At 44.2% G+C, this 21,519-nt stretch overlaps 4 protein-coding genes across 11 annotated transcripts in view; 3 read left to right on the top strand and 1 right to left on the bottom strand.

Moving 5' to 3' along the window:
* Positions 1 to 89: 89 nt before the first annotated feature.
* Positions 90 to 3,731, top strand: mettl21e (methyltransferase like 21e). 3 transcript variants are annotated; one of them, XM_085906909.1, is made up of 6 exons: positions 90 to 458; positions 1,854 to 1,865; positions 2,408 to 2,559; positions 2,638 to 2,755; positions 2,837 to 2,934; positions 3,240 to 3,731. In XM_085906909.1, the coding sequence occupies exons 1-6, from the start codon at positions 422 to 424 to the stop codon at positions 3,564 to 3,566; spliced, it is 744 nt and encodes a 247-aa protein (XP_085763035.1). In that variant the 5' UTR covers positions 90 to 421; the 3' UTR covers positions 3,567 to 3,731. The 3 variants fall into 3 exon arrangements, with proteins under 3 accessions (XP_085763035.1, XP_085763034.1, XP_085763033.1); XM_085906908.1 differs by lacking the exon at positions 90 to 458 and having other exon boundaries at positions 1,728 to 2,155; XM_085906907.1 differs by lacking the exon at positions 90 to 458 and having other exon boundaries at positions 1,728 to 2,155; positions 2,405 to 2,559.
* A 1,547-nt stretch (positions 3,732 to 5,278) lies between these two features.
* Positions 5,279 to 7,576, top strand: mettl21ca (methyltransferase 21C, AARS1 lysine a). The gene is made up of 5 exons (XM_085907060.1): positions 5,279 to 5,382; positions 6,195 to 6,289; positions 6,355 to 6,503; positions 6,567 to 6,684; positions 6,760 to 7,576. Exons 1-5 carry the CDS (start codon positions 5,279 to 5,281, stop codon positions 7,191 to 7,193), a joined length of 900 nt encoding a protein of 299 aa, XP_085763186.1. The 3' UTR covers positions 7,194 to 7,576.
* Positions 7,472 to 18,391, bottom strand: tpp2 (tripeptidyl peptidase 2). 3 transcript variants are annotated; one of them, XM_085907051.1, is made up of 29 exons: positions 17,676 to 18,391; positions 16,560 to 16,688; positions 16,309 to 16,404; positions 16,136 to 16,240; positions 15,934 to 16,058; positions 15,685 to 15,848; positions 15,445 to 15,599; positions 15,278 to 15,354; positions 15,068 to 15,195; positions 14,742 to 14,990; positions 14,544 to 14,659; positions 14,314 to 14,485; positions 14,079 to 14,236; positions 13,928 to 14,004; positions 13,746 to 13,852; positions 13,486 to 13,640; positions 13,268 to 13,384; positions 13,090 to 13,190; positions 12,928 to 13,024; positions 12,719 to 12,856; positions 12,395 to 12,639; positions 12,196 to 12,274; positions 10,952 to 10,990; positions 10,134 to 10,285; positions 9,971 to 10,067; positions 9,769 to 9,899; positions 9,452 to 9,698; positions 9,270 to 9,389; positions 7,472 to 9,155 (listed from the first exon to the last, which is right to left on the bottom strand). In XM_085907051.1, exons 1-29 carry the CDS (start codon positions 17,838 to 17,840, stop codon positions 9,066 to 9,068), a joined length of 3,831 nt encoding a protein of 1,276 aa, XP_085763177.1. In that variant the 5' UTR covers positions 17,841 to 18,391; the 3' UTR covers positions 7,472 to 9,065. The 3 variants fall into 3 exon arrangements, with proteins under 3 accessions (XP_085763177.1, XP_085763179.1, XP_085763178.1); XM_085907053.1 differs by lacking the exon at positions 17,676 to 18,391 and adding an exon at positions 17,364 to 17,517; XM_085907052.1 differs by lacking the exon at positions 10,952 to 10,990 and having other exon boundaries at positions 17,676 to 18,390.
* The window catches only part of rasa3 (RAS p21 protein activator 3), a 26,945-nt gene continuing 22,632 nt past the window's right edge, over positions 17,207 to 21,519 (top strand). For 2 of the 4 annotated variants that reach the window (XM_085907055.1, XM_085907054.1), the window contains exon 1: positions 20,739 to 20,937. In XM_085907055.1, coding sequence (XP_085763181.1) covers positions 20,883 to 20,937 — 55 coding nt within the window. In that variant the 5' untranslated portion in view covers positions 20,739 to 20,882. Of the gene's footprint in view, positions 17,234 to 18,428; positions 18,665 to 20,738; positions 20,938 to 21,519 lie in introns of those variants that run through there. The other 2 variants (XM_085907056.1, XM_085907057.1) reach the window with 2 other exon arrangements.

Raw genomic sequence — 21,519 nt, 5'->3', positions numbered from 1 at the left:
CTTTTTTGTGATTTCGTATATTTGAAATGATCAGTTACAGTCAAGAAACAAGAGTTGAGACGACAATTGACTCCTTTTTGACCTTCGACCTGTGCGAACTCCAAAGTGCCTCACAAAACGATTTCTTTCTCAAGCCATGGAGAGAGTGTTTGTTTTCAAGCAGAAAGGTGTCCCTTTTCACCGCAGCTCAGTTGTCGGAGCTGCCAGCTGTTTCCGCCACTCAGCGGAGGGAGAACTGCAAATGCACACTTGGGAGAAGAAGTCGGGAAATACTGGATTTGATTCCATGGGAGGGTGTGGAACCTAAAACTGGATGACAGACAAAAGATTTGTTGCCAGATCGATGTAATCCTAAAGGATTTTAGCCTGACCAGAAATACCCTTCTCTAGTTCCGCACAGATCTTATTTTCTCCTTTGATCATGGAGTCTGGGGAGTGTGACGAGAAGTCCGAGTCTGGTGAGGAACATATTTTGTCATTTCTCGGGCTACCCCGTATGACGTATTTTGGCAGCAGTGTTGATCAAGAAGCTTTTTTTTCTCTAATCATGTGGTTGTTTGAAATGTTCATTTTCATGCATGCACACAACAAAGTTGTGGGTCAAACAGAGAAACGAAAGCAAGATGAAAAGGAGGACTGCGAGTAAATGATAGCAATGAATCATCTGTGATTAAACTGTAGTTGTGCTGTACCTTTGAATGATTTGTAGTACAAATAAAAATAGTACATGCCCGGAAGAGTTGCACTTTGGTTGGACGGTGGACACTTGGCGGCTTTTATGGATTTTCAGCTGTGCAAAGGGTTCATTTGAATTCTCCGTCTCCACGAGGCATGCTCCTTGATATTTTAAGTTGAATGTCTCATCAAGGGCGCCAATCCAACCCGTTTTAAATGCAATTGATTAGATCACCAAAATCATTATTAGGCTTAATTAATCCCTGATCTAGTAATTGTCACATAGGGGTGAAAAGTTCCAACTACATAAAAGCATAATCACGATATTAAATTGAGTATTTTATGAAATACGATCGTAGATTTTATTTTATTTTTTCTGTATTTATTTATTCATTCATTCATTCATTCATTTTTTAAATTATTTTATTTATTGTATATTTTTTTACTTATTTCATGGCTGAGGTCAATCAAAGTGCTTCACAAAGTTCCAGAACTTTTAAATGCAACATAGAAAAAAAAAAAAGATTGTCAATCTATGAGCTCAAGCATTTGATGACACCAGTCATTTTTTTTTTCCATGAGAGATGCAAGTCGAATTTAATTTCATCATGTGCTTGTCAATGCATTTCTCTATAAAAAAAAATAAAATGAGAACAGGTGGACAAAAAAAAAAAACGGTGTTAGCCAATCAGCTCCCAGCATTCAAGGTGTGCCTCGTCGACTCGTCAGTTTGTTGCTATTTAGTTCCCCGCTTCCTTTCACCTCTTGTTTGTCCTTGTCACATCTAGATGCTGTTAGTCTTGTTTTGTGGTGCTTTAAATGTCTTTTTTTTTCTTTTTTTTCCCCCCAAGTGAACTAGCTGGACCTTCATTTCATGCATTAGATGAACCAGCACATGATATCACCTTGTTGTCATCGATAGCTCACCATTAAATCAGCCTGAGGAACTATTTCCATCAAAGCTCTCACAAATGTTCCTTTTTTGTTGACCTTGACTTCAACTTGGCTGATTTCCTCGGTGTTTGTCATCAAACACTTGTGAGCGAGTGACCGTTCCTTCCTGGGATGTTCTTGAGTCAATTTGGCTTTGAGTGCCAGCCCCTACGTGCTTAGAATGTTGTAGAAGAAATAGTTTGTGCCACCTGTCCCAAAATGTGTACCTGCCCTTGCTCCCAGAGCAGCTGACCCAAGTATGAATGACTCATTACAGCAGGACATTAAGGATGGCTGCAATAAACACTTCATGGGCAAATTTGGCCTTCAGGACAACATGGAGTCAAAATTCTGCCAAGACCCATTGCCATTTTTATATTGCATTGCCAAATTGGTATGTGCCATTTTGGATCTTTAAGACAGCGCCTTATTTAAAAAAAAAAAGACCGTTTCCAGATGATTCTCCTTCTTTATCCTAACATCATTTGGAATTGTCTGGATGACACAATCAACTCTTCCATTTTTTTTTTTTGTCAGTGACTGGAAGGTATGCAATCGCTTGTGTAGCGTTGACGTCTAAATTGCTGCCCGTGGTGAAGTTACCTGAGATTGACAGACTTGACATGTTCTTCATAACATCCAAGTCAGGCCTTCAGCGTTGATCATAGTAATGGCCGTTACCACTCAGAATAACCTCGCTTTGGTTCGAGGAACTCACGAGAGGTGCTCCATGCTGGAAAAGCATCTTGTAGACCTGGAGCGCATCATTTCACCTGCACTTTATCGTCCCTCAAAGCAGACCCAGGTGAAGAACTGGCCAAGGCCATTTTAGCCCGCCAGTTCCACCCTTCTGTCATGGGTCCGGAGATGTGGGAGGGTTACATCTTCTCTGACCAGCAGATCCGTATTAAAGAATCCACAGACCTCTACGGAGCTGTACTCTGGCCCTCGGTATGTGTGCGGCCAATGAGCACGTCTCAGAACCCGTCGTGATGATGACTTGCTGATCTAAGATGGTTTAACATCCAGGCAATGGTGTTGTGTCACTTCCTGGAGACCAACCGTGACAAGTACAACCTGCTGGAGAAGAACGTGATAGAACTTGGTGCGGGAACTGGTCTGGTCTCCATCGTTTCTTGTCTTTTAGGTAAAAAGAAAAATTGCAAAAATATTTCCTGATGGGTGCTTTTCTTGAATTTCTCAAATGGTTTTTGTGTTACCTGCTAAGGTGCTAAGGTCACGTCCACAGACCTCCCCGATGTGCTGGGGAATCTCCAGTACAACGTCACGTGCAACACAAGAGGACGGTGCAAATACACGCCTCTGGTATGGCCAGCATTTCAAATTGCTTTTTTATTTTGATCTTATTTTGACTTATTGTTCTTCAGTTAGTTGGCTAGTTGATGTATTTGCATATATATATATATATATTAGATGTGTTTTTATTGTAATTTAATTTTCTTTGGACTTTTTTGTTCTTCAGTTAGTTGTGTATTTGCATATATATTAGTTATCTTTTTTTGATTACCGTATTTTTCTGACTATAAGGCGCAAATGATTTGCTATTGATACAAAAGGCGTGTTTTATTTTTTCCCCCTCTATGAAAATGTTCTTTGCTTCTGATTGTCAGGTCACAGAGCTGGTCTGGGGCCCAGAGGTGGAGCAGAAGTTCCCCCAAGGCACGCAGCATTTCGACTATATCCTGGCTGCAGACGTGGTGTACTCGCACCCTTACCTGGAGCAGCTGTTGGACACGTTCAGCTACCTGTGTGAGGTCGACACGCAAATCCTTTGGGCCATGCGTTTCCGCCTGGAACCCGAGAACAGCTTTGTGGAGCGTTTTGGCGAGCGCTTCCACCTGGAGGAGCTGTACGACCTCCCCAGTCTTAGCATCAAACTGTACCGGGCTTGGAGGAGGGACAAGAGGACCAAGGATCAAGAAGCAGCTCCTGTCTAAGCTTACTTGATCAATTTGGGTTTGTTTACTCTTTTGTACAACTCCATGTGCTTGGTGATTCTTATGTAAAATGAAAATTGCCTTTATTTGTATGTCGTTTCAAAGTAGTGTAGACGTCATAAAAGACAAATTCAAGCTAAGTACTGTTTGTTTCTTTTTTTTACTCCAGCAAATACGTTACAAAATACAAAAAGCACGATTGTGAAAGTCTTTGTGAGCTGTAACTAAATTATATTTGATATGTAATATTAATAAGAGACGTAAGGTTTATGCTAGCGCTAACTCAAATAAACAACATTACTTGTTATTAAAATGTTTTTGATCTGTTTTGACATGTATAAATAAATAATGAAATAAATAGTAATAAATGAATGAATAAATAAATGAATAAATGAATAAATAAATAAATAAATAAATAAATAAATAAATAAACAAACAAACAAATAAATAAATAAATGTTAGAAGTTGATGATGAAATTTTTGTCCAAATCGGCCCGATTCAAACTCGCTACACAAGTCCCTGCAAACAATGTGAAAATAACACGATGAGGTTTTTGAGTTCTAATTGTAAGCAAACATTGTTGCAAACACATGTGAAAATGTCATTTCTGTAAGTTTGCGCAATATTCCGTATCGATCCCATCTTGTGGGTGGCTGCACTTTGTTACTCGGAGGTCATCTTTGATCACGGCCGGGTTCTCATTCTGATGGCCAGATTCCGCGCTTCTTTCCAATTAGGAGGTGAATTCAAACCGCACCATCGAGTTCTTGCATCTGAATTTGATATCTTGTAAAAGTCTTTTTTTTTTTCTGTGTGTGTATTTTCCTGCTTAGCGCCAGAAACTCTATTTGAAGCTCCGACTGGGTAACATGAACATGGGCTGGATGGAGCGTGTGAGCAATTTGCCAGGTGTATGACACATCAAGCTGGCACACAGTTGAGGAATGCAAAATCCCCCGACATTCTCCAACGCACTGAAACGCTCCGTTGATCCCGCCAGACTCAAAGGCCGTGCGTCTTTGTCGAAACCGACTCGGCGACGGACGGCGCCAGAACGCAGGCGCTATAAACAACCTCCCGCTGAACATCACTGTTTTTTTTTAATCCTCATAAAAGACGGATCGACAATAACGGCCGAGCCATGACATCACACGTGTGTGTGGCTGTCTGCATTTGGAATGTGGACGGATTCAAAATGATGAGGCCTGGGTGTTAACTGAAGGGTCAAAGGTTAAATCAGAAAGTAAGCGAGAGCTGTAATTGGAGTTTATGTTTTTGCGGCGTCCTACTTTTGGCCCGATCCGGTTACCGTCAATATCTGGTGAAGAAACCGAAGCCGCCGGACACATTCGAAGACAACCAAAACAATTTGCGAGAACTGACCTCCTTTCATCTGCAGTCAAAAAACCCAAACTCCGGTCACTTAAATTGAAGTATTAACGATGGTTTGGGGGTATTTTTAGCAAAGTGAGCTCATCTGAATGGTTTAAGCACCCATGTTGGTTACATTCTATGGAGGAAATTCAGGAGGCCTGCCACAAAGCTTCGGCAGAGACACCAAAGTAGATTCATGAGCAGTATTTCTCTTGTCACGCTGTGGTGCAAATCATCTTGGGGGGGGTACGTGCACGAATCTCCCGCTGCTTGTGTTTACTTAACGGGGCTGCTGCGGATCTAAAAATAACTATGTGACCTTGTGACAACGATGATGATGATGATGGGAGTGTCCACCAAGATGCTCTCTATAATACACCAGGCTGCAGATGCACACAGATTGCAAACCAGAACTTTTTCGGAACTGAAGCTCTTAGGCAGGTAAGTGAAAGGTCGAAGGTGAGATTTGAGGATTTCCACAGAGAACGTGGATGACATTTTTGATTTTATGCTTGTGTATAGAATTTCAAGATACAGAAATATACATGGACAAAAAAATATATTGCATTTGTCCTGAATACAAGGGACAGCAGTTCTGTTAACTTTGATTAAATTTTGTTTGTTGTGAAGTTAGGAAATAATTTATTTATACATTTATAATTCTATCATTTTTCAAATTTGAATAAAAAAAAAGTATACATTTCTAATAGCCCAATTTAAAAGGTTATCAAATATCAATATTTTTTGTTGTTGTTTTGTTTGTTGTGAAGTTAGGAAATCATTTATTTATAAATTTATAATTCTATCATTTTTCAAATTAGAATTTCTAAAAAATGATACATTTCTAATAGCCCAATTTAAAAGGTTATCAAATATTTATATATATATTCTCTCTATTTTTTTGTTTTGTTTGTTGTGAAGTTAGGAAATCATTTATTTATAATTTTATAATTCCATCATTTTTCAAATTAGAATTTTTAAAAAATGATACATTTCAAATAGCCCAATTTAAAAGGTTATCAAATATTTGTATATATATTCTCTCTATTTTTTGGTTTTGTTTGTTGTGAAGTTAGGAAATCATTTATTTATAATTTTATAATTCCATCATTTTTCAAATTAGAATTTTAAAAAAATGATACATTTCAAATAGCCCAAATTTAAAAGGTTATCAAATATTTTTATATATATATTCTCTCAATTTTTTTATTTCAATTTTCCTCGTGTATTCTTATTGTTGTCAATCACTGTAGCGCATTTCACATGGCTACTTCGTCATCACCGAGTGAAGAAGGCAAGCCTGGCCAGGTGACGACAGGAGAAGATGAATTGCAAACAGAAGCCGCGGGTAAGCGTGTCACGAGCACCACGTGGAGTCGTACCACCTGTAATATTCTCCTTTGCGTGGAAAAGAGGGCTCAGAAGTTGCCGGCGAGCAGCACAGACCAGGTTGGATCCCGTGCGTCTTCTTCGAGACAAATAAAGAGATGTATCATTACGTCGGGCAGAAGATCGTCATCCAGGAAGGTCTCGACTCCTACGGAGGAATGATATGGCCTGCGGTGAGTCTCTCTGCTCAATGTGAGACACTTGCGTCAATTTCATGAATCCCGCCGGTATCGCAGGCTTTGGCTCTCAGTCACTATTTGGACTCTCATCGGGACCAGCTGAATCTCACGGACAAAGCCGTGCTGGAGATCGGCGCGGGGACCGGCTTGCTGTCCATTGTGGCCTCGCTCCTCGGTGGGTGAGACTTCCCGATGCCCCGCCCTCCTCCCGCTTCAGCATTTTTCCATCTCGGTTCCGTGCGCTCCACAGGGGCTTGGGTGACCGCCACCGACCTTCCGGATGTTCTGGGTAACCTGAGATTCAACCTGAGCAAGAACACCAGGGGACGCTGCAGACACACCCCCCAGGTGGCCCCTCTGTCTTGGGGTCACGACCTGGAACGCAATTACCCCACGTCGGTCTATCGCTACGACTACATCCTGGCAGCTGATGTGGTCTACCACCACGATTACCTGGATGAGCTTCTGGCCACCTTGAAGCATTTCTGCAAGCCAGGGACCACCTTGATCTTGGCCAATAAGCTCAGAATGGAGTCTGACCGTACGTTTCTGGACAAATTTAAAAGGGCTTTTCACACCAGGTTGCTGGAAGAAGATGAATCGTTAATCATCTTAACGGCCACGTGCAGAGAAGGTGAGGAGAGAGAGGACATCCAGGAACTACCGTCTCGATTACTCGGTTGAGCTTGTGTGTCAGTATTTGTGTCAGGCAGGCATGAGCGCAATCTAGGCCAACAAGGTCAGACTGGAGGCCGAAGCCTGAAGATGGAGTGATGCGGAGACATGGACAGTTAAGAAAATCAAGGAAGTAAAAGTCATGTGACTAAGGTCACCATCACTCGAAATCATGAGAACTATTTGGTACTTTTGATAGGACACAGAATTTGTTGGTAGAAGTATTTGTTTGCTTTTGCTAAAATTCGTGACTGTTTGAATTGTCAGTCATAAAAAAACAGGATAGGTTTTTGTGTTGTTGTTGTTTTTTAATATGCTGACACCAGCAGAAAAGGAAACACGTGAGGATTCTGTTTGGTGACAGAAGTGGACGGCATTCAGTAGTGGTAGAAGTTAAGGCCTTTTCTTAGAAACGATCAATGGCGAACGTGAACTTTTCATCTGACCCCAAATGCACGGGGTCAAAAGAATAACAAAAAAGGGACAACTGTCAATAGGTGCAAACTCCTCAGATGCACCTGACCTAAAAAATGAGACAGCTAAAAGCAAAAATGTAAGAAACTAAGTGCCCCCCCCCCAAAACGTCGTTTTGTAATTACAAATGGAGCGATATGTTCTTCTTTGAAACAAATCCAAGTCCAGTTCCACAACCCATTTGATCATTTTCATTGTTTTAAATATTATGATATATATATATATAAAAAAAAAAAAAGACAGCAGCAGTCTATTGCTGATCTATAAAACAATATTACTGGCCAGTAACAAAAGCAACATCCTTCCTAGTTTGACATGATCAAACCAACCTTTGCTTGTTGACAATAGTGATGCAAATCGGCGGCTGGAATGCAGAAATAAAAGAAATGATGTCTACCTTCTCCACCCGGGATGGAAAATTGAGGAGAAAATACATCCAAAGGTCAAACAACTGCATCAGATTGCAAAATGGCCAACTGCAAATAAAAGCAAGGTGAGGTCAAGTATCAAAAACATGCACCAAAAAAAAAAAAAAATAACTGACGCCGTTGACGTAACCTACTTCGATTCAGCTCATGGAAAAACAAAAAAAAAGTTGGCCGTCTATTCACTTACACACCGACATGAATGCTTTGAATTTATAATGAGTTTCCAAATCAAATGATTGTTTCCTGAAATCCTACGAGACATGCAAAAAAAAATAAAAAATACATTGATTGGAATATTAGTATTACGGTATACACTTATTCCATGGTACTATGCTTTGCTATGCATGTATGTACATCGTTTCCATTGAGTGTGCATCTTTTTAAATGCCGCACACAAAACATTATCGTGCAGCGTGAGGTCCGTCGGGCGCCAAATGATGAGGCCGTTTGAGCGGAGTGAGTGATGCAAAAAGAGAGAAATCACACAGATCCAGTCCAAGTCCACCCCCCCCCCCCCTCACGTCAGTAAAGGTACGTGGATGCAAGGCACCGTAATACTGCTCGAGTTCTGAGGTCTGTTCATTGAAGAGAAGTCTCATCCCAAAAGTCCAATGGAGAACTTAATATCCAGGTAAGCATGGCACAAAAGATGTGGGGACCATTTCCTGGTGTCCCTTGAATATTGAAGGAAAATTAGAGACATTTCAAATGGAGCAAAAAAAAAAAATGTGACTGTGACCCAAGGAGAACCCGAAAATAATGGACGTGCTGTCATTGTTGATCTGAAGAGATATTCGTTGTGGTTGTGCTGCTGGTGGCACTTGAATCCAAAGACAGATGTTCTCAATGTGTTTTGAAATGACCATCAGCGAGCGTCAGTGTCCTTCACTGTCCAAGACGAAGAAATAAAAAGGAAATCTGCCCTCGTGATGGTACTGATGGCTTCGGTGTGGCGTTTTAGCTCTTGCTGTGATTTTTTTTAGAAGGGATTGTAGTCAGCGGGGTACATGACGGGGAGCCAGTTTTCAGTGAAGGTGGCACAGTGCATCCATTTGAGGTGACGCATCAGCTGGAACGCACAAAAAAAGTGGTTATTGACCGACAGTACTGTTTGGATCTTGAAAAAGTTTCATTCGCTTCGACTGCATGTTTGAAATAAAAAGAAGTTGTATGTGGCTCCTACTTGGAGGCAGTTCTTCATGTTCTCCTTGCTGGCCTTCTCCTCCACCATCTTGGAGGCATATTTTAAGGCTCGACCGTACATCTTGCTCGCCAGGGCGTGTTTGTAGGAAAACATCAGCACCTGAAACCAGATTAAAAATGATTTCGCTTGGTGTCGAAAACCAGGTAAATACCTCAACCCACCTTGGAGTCAGTAAGCTCCGCCCACTTCTGCACCTCCCAGAAGGTTTCTGTCAGAGTGTTGGCGATGCTTTGAGTCGAGTCGCAGGAAGTGCTGGCCTCCTGTTGGCAAACTTCCCCGCCGTCCGTTTGGCCCGTAGCCACGGCGGCGACGCTCTCCGGAGGCGGGACGGTCACCAGTTGGTCGGCCAGAGCGCAGCCTTTCCTGCACAAGGCGTCCAGCAGAGACGACCTCTGCTTCTCCATGTCACTGAAACGGAGAGGAGCGTTTTTGACATCTGCTGGGGTTTTTTTTTTTCTCTGAATGTGTCTCAACGTACGTCTTGATGGTGGCGGCGTCAGGTCGAGGGTCCGTCTTCATGGTGAAGTAAACGGCCAATGCCGTCTGGTCAATGTGGGAGATGACCACGTCGGCGGCCGAGACCACCTCCCCGAGACGTTTCGCACGCTCCTGAGAAGAAGTGAGACATACGTTAAACATCTTTCGAGTTCAACGGTGGGCTGGTTCCTTCCGCCAATGACCTTTTCAGAGTCCAGCTGATGTAGTCTTTGCACGTGGAGAGGAAGGTAATCAGAGTACTTTTCCTTCAGCTCATCGTAAAGCGAGCTGGAGTCCAACCTGAGCGACGCAAAGAAGGGTGATGGTGAGAAATGAAGAAAAGAACATTTCTTTTGAAATGCTCACTTTGTCATCCACTGAATCTTCAAGTCTCTCATGGCCTCGGCAAACTCCTCCTTGATGTCTTTCTCTTTATCCGCATCCTTGTCTTTCTCCTTCCCGCCATTCTTGGCTTTGTTGGGTGCCGGGATGAGGTGGTAGATGACGGTAACCAGGTCCTGCGCAGACAACAAGCGCTTGTATCATCAAATAACAAGTCGGCGTGGATGAATTTGCGCTCCCACACCAACGACGGCACCAACCCCCCCCCCCAGTGGCAATATAACGCGAGCAGGTGGAATCATTCTCATGGGTTGGCTGAAGACATGCCCGCCGACAACATGCACGTTAGTGCCTTCAAGCTTGAGAGTCAGATATTATCAAAAAGGGAGGGGGCGGGGAGGCTTGGTGATTTGAAAGAGGAGAAAATAAAAACCTGAAAATCAATTGTTATTTGCACCCTGCACAACAATGACGGACAATGTGGATCTTGCAATCCGACCTCAGCTAGCACAGCCATCTTGGGTCAAAATCGACATGGGTCTTTTTTTTTTTTTATGTAGCCTATAACCCTTTTTTTGTTATTCTGAGGAAGGGCTCATTAAAAAAGAAAATGGTTACGCTGACAAAAAAGAGGAGGGGCAAAAAACTCGAGTATGTACTGTCAGTAATTTCACTTCCCAGTGGATTTCTGCTCATTTGTAATCATTGTAAAAAAAAAAAAAAAGACACTTTGGCATAGTTGTCATCAAAGAAATGCAATCTTAAAAGTGACGTCCAAGTCACTTCCACAAAGTATGAGACTGAGAGCAGTGGGCGCTCAAAGTTTCTATCTCATCCAGTACCTTTTTAAACTTTCTTTGTCGTTTTGCAGAGGACTGCCCCTGGTGGTCAGAATAACACACAGTAAGGAAGAGACAACACAAGAACACCACAAAGGATTTGTTGTTTTTTGGGCTTTTTGTTCTGTATCGTTTTTGCCCTTGCACATTTAAAACCCAGCCACCTTACCTGTTTGACACACATCAAGTTTCAAGTCAATTTTTATGGCGGACCCTCAGAATGAACATGTAGAAAAAAAAAATCTTCTAAACACTGGCACGCACCTCTTATAGATGAAGACAAACAAAAATTACAATGCAAAGGCTGAGGCTTTTGCATTGTTGCTACTGAGGAAAGCGTAGCTCAAAACATTTAGGGAATCAAAAAATGGAAGAACGATTGCATCGAGAAGGGTTTGAAATAGTTTTTGGGAGGGCATACAAGATCATTTTGGAGTGTGTAGGCACTCTATCGGGGCCAGCCAAGTTCTTTCACACCAAATAAAACAGATTGAGTAGGTGAACTTGTGAGTAAACCGAGCCACTCCTGCAGTTTATATGTTTCATGACAATTTTGTTAAGAAGTCTTCTCATATTTTCTTGATTCAAAATGAAATGGCTCAATTAAGATTGGGGAGTGGTTGATTCGCCCAATTTTCCTCCTCCTGCCTTTTCTCATGCCCATATGAACATGTGAGCCAACCACACGCCGACAGGTCAGGTTCACTCTGAAAATACGACAAATGATGTGTCATTTAATTATCGAAGAAACGAGACAAACCGGATGGGTTGAGGAGGCGCATGGGCGACACTTAAAACACGTGACAGCAAATGAGTGAGGAGAGAAGAAATAAACATGCAATAAACACAAGCGCCACTTCAACCAGTGATTAATCGATAGCTCCGGTGACAAACGTCAAAGGAAAAATAAAACACAAAAGCTCAAATGCTTTGGCGGACCATATTTCAACCCTCATCCTCAGAATCGTTCACTGGCGTTGGACGGAATCCTCATATGATTAAATTTACGTTTCACTGTCAAAAGGGAACAAGTCAATTTCAACATTCTAAATGAGTCTTAAATCAAAATAACATGTGCACATGGGGGATTGGGACTGGCCAATATCATAAATTTCTCTTAAAAAATCAAATTGACACCAGCGATAGCTACTTCATCAACTGTTGCATTTGAAGTGAACATTCTGAGGAGCAGGATTGAGCACCAGTGCGGAGAACAGATGCTGTCAGAAGGAACTGAAGTCACTCACTGCTTTCTTGCCGTATTCACTCTTTGCCACAACGAGGGACCCTGAAAGATAGCATCCTGGACTTGTTCCTTTTGGAATCCTAAAGGAAGAACAAAAAGGGAGAATAAAGACAGAAATCACATTGTTAGAGTTCAGCACACGTGTAAAGTGGCGAGCAAAGCAAATTGGATTGATTTGGGTCTCCTCCATTTGAACTCACTTGTCATCGGGCAAAGCCGCGACATAGAAATGCTGCGTGGCCCCCGGTGACAGCGTGACCGAGTTTGCTTTCTTCTTAGCCAGGAGGGCCGCTCGGTGCGTCTCGTAGACGTCCGGGCTGAGGGTGGCGGAGAGCCGATGGGAGACCACGAAGGGAAGGTCTTTTAGGCGCTCCAGCTCGCTGGACAACTCGTGGCGGACCTGCAGGCGCACGGTGTAGTCGCCCTTTTCCAGCTTGAGGGAATACTGGAGGAGGAGAAATCAAAGTTGGAGGCTTTGATGGAACCAGCGCACTGGCACAAGGCGTGTTAAAAAAAAAAATCACCTGATGCGGGTAGGCATCCCCCGAACCCAGCAGTCTCTTGTTCTGATCATACAGCATCCACAGCTGACTATCAAACTCGGATTCGTACAGCAGCTCGCACAGCAACGGGCAGCTGGGTGTGACCTCGCCGCTCTTTGGCTGCACAGTTATGTACAAAACGAGATTAAAAAAAAAAAATAAAAAAATGAAGACTGTCGCATTGCGGCTACCTGATGAAAACTGTAAACCAGAATAATCTCGTAGAGTTGTCTGTTGTTGGGTAGAACGTCCCTCGCCCCCAAAGGCTTGATCTTTGAACTGATGGGCCTGCAGGAGAGGAGGAGATATGCAAAGGGATGCAACAAAGCAACGATGAGTGTACGCATGCATACCTGAGAGGCTGAACCCAAGACTTGAGGGTGACCGTCGGAGACACTTCCTCATACTTCAACGGCGATGACACATCAAAACTTGTAACTCCCTCTGACGCGTGCTGCCCAAAGACAATAATTAAGAGGAGTCACCGGCGGTTTTTAAAAAGTCACGTCGGGGCTTATGTGCTCGGCTCACAATGTGCAGCGGTGAAGGAGAAATGCTGAGACCGTGGAAGGAGATGGTGTAGTCCACCGTCACATCTCCCAAACTCGCCCACCAGCGTGCAATGCAAAGTTCGACAATCTTACCGGACTGAAACGAGCGGGGGGACCAAAAAAAAGTCATTAGTCTATAGTGGCTTCAAATATTTGACGTTCCTCATCGGGTGAATGAAGCAAACGCAATTTACAAACCAGCACAGAAAAGGCTTCGGTGAGCGAGCCTTTCTCCAAAAGTGACGAGAACTTGTAGAATTCGTTGGCTCGGTAGGCTTTCTGTTTGACCAGGTGCACGGCGTGCAGGACGAACTTTGACGACACATCTCCGGAATGAGAAGTCAGCGTGATCTCTGCGGAGGATAAAGACACCGTGATGAAGAAACCGCTGCCCCGAAAGTGGACTAATAGTGACGTCGTATTGGAGCTTCGTCTTCTTTTAAACAGACAGAACCAACCTGCCCAGGAGGCTCCTTGAGGCACGGTGATGAAATGGCGTTTGATCTGTCCCGGTCTGAAATGGACGGCTTTGAAACACAACTCGTGATTCTCATTCTCTGACACCCTATCAAGAAAAAAAAAAAAGAGGGAGAGTGAGACGGGCAAAACGTAAGCTTTGGCGATGGTGTCTTGGCCTTACTTGGTTGGAATAATAACCGTGATGGGGACTCTGAAGAGCGGGCCGCAGCCGGGCGCTGCCGTGTCATAGCCGCACACCTGAAAAAGAAGATTGGCACCGTCGGCACAACACAAACTATCATTTTGTAGAAGCTCGGTTTGATTTCGCTGACCTCGGCGTAGTGCACGCCCTCCCTCAGGCCCACGGGATCCACGCGGACGTTGACGTGGCGACACTGGTTCATCAGCTCCAGGTGAGACGGACACTGAACCCACGGGGCGGCGCAGGTGAGGGCCAAGTGGAGCTGTAAGGATATCCGCTCGGTGTTTTCTGCGACAAAGCGGGAAGAAAAGAGCGTGCTGAGCGTCTGCGATGGCTTACAAAGCGTGGAAAAACAATTGCGCTACCTGTGTTTTCAGGAAATATGGGTTCGATTCCCACTCCGTGGTCTGAGGGGGACAGGAGCTGCGCCGGATCCCTGAGGTAGATGCCTCGCTGCGTTCCCACGGTTACCGAGAAACCCAAATGGCTGGTGGGTAACGAGGCGTTTTGTGTGAGGTAGTCTAACGCTTTGTCCACCTAGCCGGAGAAGATTCAATCAGCAAAAAGAAGATGCTTAGGGTGATGCCTTCCTTACCTGAATGATTCCATGGCCCTGTGCAAAGACCTCAATGTCTTCAACCTTGAGAGCCGTGTTTTCCAGCGCTCTCTTGACTCCGGGAACCGAGGGCTGCACCCCTTGCTGCTTTAATCCTGCCTCACACAGAGTCACAAACTATCACCAAAAACTCCGGCGAGACCGAACGACACCCGAGTAACGTTCGCCGCGACCCACCGGAGAGTACGAGCGCGATCCCTCCGCAGGCGTTGGGGGACGACATGGATGTGCCGTTCATCAGCTGGGTCCCGCGAAGGGTCCAGTTGGGTACGGACGCGATGGCGCCGCCGGGGGCGCTTATGCTGACCCCGAGCGCACCGTCTGTACTGGGACCCCTGGAGGACCAGGTGTACTGGTTGGGAGGTAGCTTCTCCCTCAGGGAATACTCGGCCACCATCATGTCAGGGGTCACGTAGGCTCCGACACCTAACCGGAGGATGTGCTTCAAAATCTTTTTCCACATCTACACACGTGTAGACAACTCGAAGACACTGCCGCTTTACCGATGACGCTGCTGGTGGTCCCTCCGGGGCAGCCCACCGTGGAGAGGCAGGGCCCGTTGTTGCCTGCACTTGAAACGAAAATCACGTTGTGCTTCTGGACAGCCTCGGTGATAACCTCACAAATTCTCCTAAAAAAAAAAGGCGAACAATGACTCGTCGCTTCATACGGGCTTTTTTTTTTTCTTCTTCTTGCAACTTCAAAACATTTACCCCGAATTGGGCCAGTGGGTGGCTTCCCCGTAGCTGTAGTTGACCAAGTCACACTTGTAGTTAATCACTTCAATCATCTTTGGATTGGAGCGAGATCATAAATGAAACAAAATGAATGAATTCACGAGCGACAGTTAAATGATAACGTCGAAATGCAATCAACATACAGCTCGAATCAGTCCCGTGCCCGTTTCCATGGTGCTGAGTCGAGTGTCTCCTATCTTCAGCGCTAAGATTTGGGCACCGGGGGCAACCCCGTTGCGCTCGGGCTCTTCTGGGAAGTAACCCGCTGCGATGCTAGCGACGTGCGTCCCGTGAGCCCCTTCAAATCCAAACGCGGCACGTCAGCGCGGAGCTCTCGTGTCTTTGCATCGGCGTGAGAAAAAACGGGCTCGTCGATACTTCACCTCCACTGGTGACGATGCAGAGCGTGTTTCCCTCATCATAAATATTCACAGAGTAGTTTAGCATCTCGGCGTCGCCTAATGTCGCATACTGTTGAGACTCTCTGTAGGAGCGCAGAACGGTGCACTTGGACAATTCTCCACACTCGGACGTGTCCACGACAGCCCTGAACAGAAAAAAAAAAAAAAAAGAACTGCAATTTGAGGACGTTTCGAGGGAGAATGGAAACAATGAATAAGGTTAGGACTCGCCTCCACGTGTCGCCATCGTGCCAAAGAATACAGTCGTACACGGGGCCCGGATCGCTGTATTTCTTTTCGAGAGAGACGAGCAGCTCCGATTGACTCTGCAGCTCTTCCTTCTGTAACTTCTCTAACTGGAGACAGAAGGTAGGATGAGTGCGCCGCAGCGTGAATAGATCATTCCCAGCCTGCGCTGCACGGTTCTTGTTACTTGTGACGGAGTCGGGTGGGAGAGATCAAACTCATCCGTCCTGCGACAGGCATCAGCGAGTGCTGCTCTGTGTGCGGGGTCCCACATCTTCTCCTTTCGCTCTTTCTGCAAGGTAGACGAGCGGTATTATGCAACGAGACTGCTATTGTCTTGTCAACACTGTGGCTTCTTACCTGTATTCTTTCTTTAAGGGCCTTAGGGAAGAACTCATAGCCATTTTTAACTCCAATGTGGTACTTCCCTGATGGGTTGACCCAAGCAGGAGGGATCTGGATGACATACAAAAGAACAGCGTGAGATGTATTTTTAGTATCATTCCAAAGGTACAGGACTGAATCCAAACCAGAGGTGAGTGTGCTTTAATAGCAAGTGTAAATCCTTCAAGCAATATCTGCAATTCAGTCACTATTATGAATGGACGAACCTTCAGCGTTCTACCAGAGAGCCCGGGGATCGTCCCATCTTTCGGCTCCACCACCGTGGCCGTGTTCACGTCACCACTGCCTGTTGTGTCAATGATATCAACAATCTTTGGTTTCCTATCTGTTGTCACCTGAGGATGAAGACACAAATCACACAAGTTAGTCGATTATTTGCAATGTCGGCATATTCGCCACATGTAGGAGGACAGTGAAGTAGTATTACTGTCCAATAATAATTGTGCATCATACATGAAAAATTAGATGCAGTTTATGTGCAAAAAAGAATGACGAATTGACTACACGGTGCATTTTCCGTGTTCTCATACATATTTCACGATCTGATTCAATCTCTTCCTTTTACAAACCAAAGCTGACATTTATTATCACAAGTCATATGTCAGTATAGTATTAACAATACCAGCACATTGATGATGCAGGTAACTACTATATTGTGGAACCTGCAGAAAAAAAAAAACGGTATTGATTGTGCTTCACGATTAGATTTAATGTTTGCTCTTTGGTAAAACACAACTGAGCAGAGCTTAAATAGTTTATTATCAAAATGTTCATGAAATGTTTCTTAACAAACCTAGGGCAATAAAAAAATTCTCGCCTTACGTTATTTTGCTCATAGAATTTACAGTACGCTTACGTCACAATAAAAACAATGGTCGTGGTGAGTTCTGCACTGTACTTCTAAATTCATGATTACAACTTTTAAACACCCACTCATTATATACATCGCGTATCGTAATAGTAATAATAGTAACGAGCAAGTACCATGTAATAACAACGTAAATACTCACACGGTATATAATAACTGAGTCAACTGCTGTATGCTAAAAGAAAGCTAACTACATTTACGGTTCTGGTCAACACGACTCTTTCGGGAAAATGAACAATAAGAACTGAAGAGAGGCAACAAATGCACTACTTGATTTAAATGAAGTTGTCATCCTTCTATCGGTTACATTGTCGCAATAGGGCTGTAATTTGTTGATCCGAACAGGTCAGCTAGCTAACTAGCAAGTGACTGTACAGATTATGTGGCCTTTCGCATCAGTTGCCCCTAGTTAGCTTGGAGCTAACTAGCATTGGAGCGACCGGCTCATTTGTACCTGCATGCCGGGTGCCCCTGGATCAACCCCGGTGTCCATGATCGCGATGAGAACTCCTCGGCCATCGTACTCGGGAAAGCGGCAAAGATAGGACGCGGCGCCAGTCTCTTTTTTGGGAAGCAGCCCGTGGAAGGGGAACGGCTCTTCGGTTGAATGGGTAGCCATGACTGGGAAGAGCGTAATGACAGCAGGCAGGGAAAGGCGAGCCAGCCAGCCAGCGAGGGAGCGAGCGAGCGAGGTAGTCGCTCGCACACAAGCAGCGGACGAGAGTTGTTTAAAGAGCCACAACACAACACGTAGCAGTCACGTTACCTGTAATATGAAAATGACAAATCAATAAACCTCTTTGTTTTTTTTAGGATCAAAACCAACCCGGTTTTCTTTGGTCTATTCACAAGATGACTTTTATTTGCGGTGTTTCCCGATCGAACTAATCCTTGGCTAATTTAGGAAAAACTCTCCGATTTGAATCTTTTGTGTACTTGCTGTGAGATCTTGAGATGACACAAGATAATGTCAAGGACTAAATAAGACCATTGTAATGAAAGTTAAAGTCCCAACAGCATATTTTCAGTAAGGCATTCCCGATTTCGGCCATTCACGAATTTGGGGGAACAATCCTCAAAACTCACCTATTCACTGTTCTTGTGCGCAAGCCATATTAGAATAATTTGATTTTTTATTTTGTCACGCCATGAACTGTCTGCTAAAGAAAGAAGGCTTTGCTGCCATCTTGTGGTATCAGTATGCCACTACAAAACCAGTGATTAGAAAGTTGACTCACTGCTTGTTGTGGATATACAAACAGAGCAACATTGACGTATACCTCACATTGACTGTTTTGCTGTGTGCCCACCAGGTGGCGGTATAATACTGCTCGTCATCCATTCATACGTTCTCTGTGCTGCTGTTTATTCTGACTGGGTCACGGCAGTGATGGAGGGAGCCTTCATTGTGACTGCATCATTCATTGTGTTCTTCTGGACACGGTACTGTACGATACATACAGCTGTTTTGGTGTCTTATAAAAGGCTTGACTTGATCCAGTAAAATGTTTTTTAGATTTCCGCTGAATCAGAAAGTACCGCTCTGTTAAATCCCGACAGCGATACACTATTTTCATAATAATTTGAGCACACGTGATTTGACCTAAAATAGAAAAGAACATTTTCCCCATTGTTGCCTTGACTGTTGCAGCACAAGTTGAAAGCACGTCCCTTACAGATTGCATGATTGAAACACACACAAACAGTTGAAAAACATCAAAACAGGCTTATCCCCCTTGCACGGCTTCGCATTGGTCCTTCTGTTTATCGCAGATCACAACAGATTTTGAGGAATCTACTCTGATTTGATTCAAGCCCTATATGGAGAATAATGCTTGAGAAAGATTAACTTTGCACATGTCAAACACCATCTGTTCCCGTCCCTGGTCACTTATAAAGCTCAGCCACAAATACAGTGTTGCATATGCACAATATGAGGTGTTGTGTGTGTTGTGTTGTGTGTGTGTGTGTGTCTGCACAAACCACAGCGGTTGTATCGTTATTTGACATGTGACAACGCCCTCACACTTTGTGGTGATGGTTGACAACAAATAACAATAAACACCGGCTCACTATAATTTGTTCAAATGCAGAATTTGACTCAATTTGGCTTGAGACACATTTCAGGATACTTCTCAGAAGATCATTGAGATACTTATACTGTGTCAAATGACTCTTCTCCTGTTATCTAAGCAAAAGTCCACGCAGTTTCACTCACGGGCTTGTGGTGTGCCACAGGGCGTAGTCACAACATTGAAGTGCAAATGTGGTTTGAAACACGATTTCCATATATGATGCAGCAAGGGTGCATCTTCGATGCTGCAGGATGTGGTGGTTTTGGTCAACCTACTGGGTGATGGTTTTTCTTCTGTAAACGTCGGGATCCGAGGTTAATGACGGTGTCGCCGTTCATTCGGCAGACTCGGACAGCTATGTGCAGAGTTTGATTTCTGATCTCAGGCACGTCGAATGGAGATGAGCTTTAGAGCTTTTCCTAAAAAAGTCACAGCAAATCTCAACTGTGATTTCTGCTGAAGGGGAAGTCCAAGCGCTCTTTACGCCCACAGTTGTGGCTCAGCCAGCTGAGGTCGTATGTTCCGCATCAGCGCTGGGATATTTTGAGAATCGTGGCCATTATGCTCTCGTGGGCGTGGCCCAATACGCTCAAGCCTCGGGCCTTGCACCTGAATGGATCTTTAATCCCTCTGGGACAAAGCTCTCACTGGTCAGATCAACACTTCAGTAGGACTCTTTCATCTGTTTTAAGATCAGTGTCGACATTGGAAAAGTGGGTCCATTCCTATCCAGGCGTCTTTGTATTCTATGACTGACTTTCACACTACTTGCATCTGAATACACTTCCAAAAAAAAAAAGCGAGACTCAGTCCACATTTCGATCAAGATGAATCTAATCTCTCATGAATGATTTTTTTTCCCCCCTCTCGAAAGCATCTGCAATTCATTTGATTTAGGTGCCAATCAATTGTGATGGAGTCACTTGAGAATGAAGGAAACATGATCTCTTTTCTCTTTTTTTTTGCCAATGCTCAAGGATGGCTTCAACGTCAAGTATGTGGGCATGAAAACCAGTCTTGCCAAGTGCTAAAATTATACTTTCTGAAAAGCCCGTAATTATGGGCTGTTCTTTTTCTGTATAATTTAGCCATCGGCATCATGCTGTGCGTGTGTGTGGGGGGGGGGCGGTCAATGCTTACCCATGACCAACCCCCCTCCCCCAAACCCCATCTATTTTTTTAATCTCTATTTTGATACCGTTACAAATATTTCTCTGACAGACAATAACAAACGAGCATGATGTCTTGATGTTTTATGTCGGATGAGATTAGAATCCAGTGTTCTTCCTTTCAACTGTACTTCCTCTCCACTGTCATGCCTCACCTAAGTGGGCGGGGCTCCGTCAAGTGGGCGGGGCTCCGCGAAGACTCCGCCTCCTCCGCCGTTGCTGACAGACAGAGAGAGCTGTAGCGGTCCTCCTTGTTCTCAAGCAGCCAGCGGCCGGTTACTCGGCTCCGGAGTGCGATCGTAGCGATGTGGGCATAGATGTGCAAAACCTCTGGAATATCCCATTGCTGGAGAAGCTTGCAAGCGACCAGCGTGGAGGACCGCTTCTGTTCAGCCGGCTAAAGGGAACTGAGGGAGCATGGCGGTAGAAGAGGAAGGTCTGCGGGTTTTTCAGAGCGTTAAAATTAAAATAGGTAAGAAAAGAAGAAGAAGAAGAAAAAAAAATCCCCAACCCCCAATCTGAGCGCCTCGATGGATGGCTCCTCATTAATGGGCCAGACAGGCACCGAGGGCTGGAGGAACGGGACCGATCTGTCTTGTTAATGTTATTCTAATTCAAATCACATGCGGTTCTGTGTAGACTGTACAACAAATGACCGTGCAGTGGAAAAGAGATTTCTATGGGGGGGTCGGGAACTGTGGGAATGTTGCAGCTGGCATACAAGACCCGTCTTTTCCCATTGCAATGCCTTTTATTTATTTGCATATGCGTATACGATGGATAATAATTGGCATTTTATTTGTGTGTTTTCTTGTGGCCCCCATCTCAGTCTCAATTGATTGTTGCAAAAAGCTTGCTATATTTAGATGTCTCCAGTGGCTATCCTGGTTTGCGAGAGGCACGTTAAGTGCATCCACCGATTTGTTATGAATGAAGCCATAAAATGCTGAATGCATCTCTGTTAGAACCTTCTTGACCCTTATTTTGTTTTTAGAAATGATCATTCCAGCGCATGAAGCATACTTGCCTCCAGGCTGGCTACATGTCTACTGGA

This window comes from Syngnathus leptorhynchus, chromosome 3 (genome assembly GCF_054491065.1).
Source record: "Syngnathus leptorhynchus isolate UIUO chromosome 3, UIUO_Slep, whole genome shotgun sequence".
Taxonomy (NCBI): Eukaryota; Metazoa; Chordata; class Actinopteri; order Syngnathiformes; family Syngnathidae; genus Syngnathus; species Syngnathus leptorhynchus.
The sequence above is the reverse complement of the archived record's forward strand: the minus strand, read 5'-3'. Positions and strand labels throughout refer to the sequence as shown.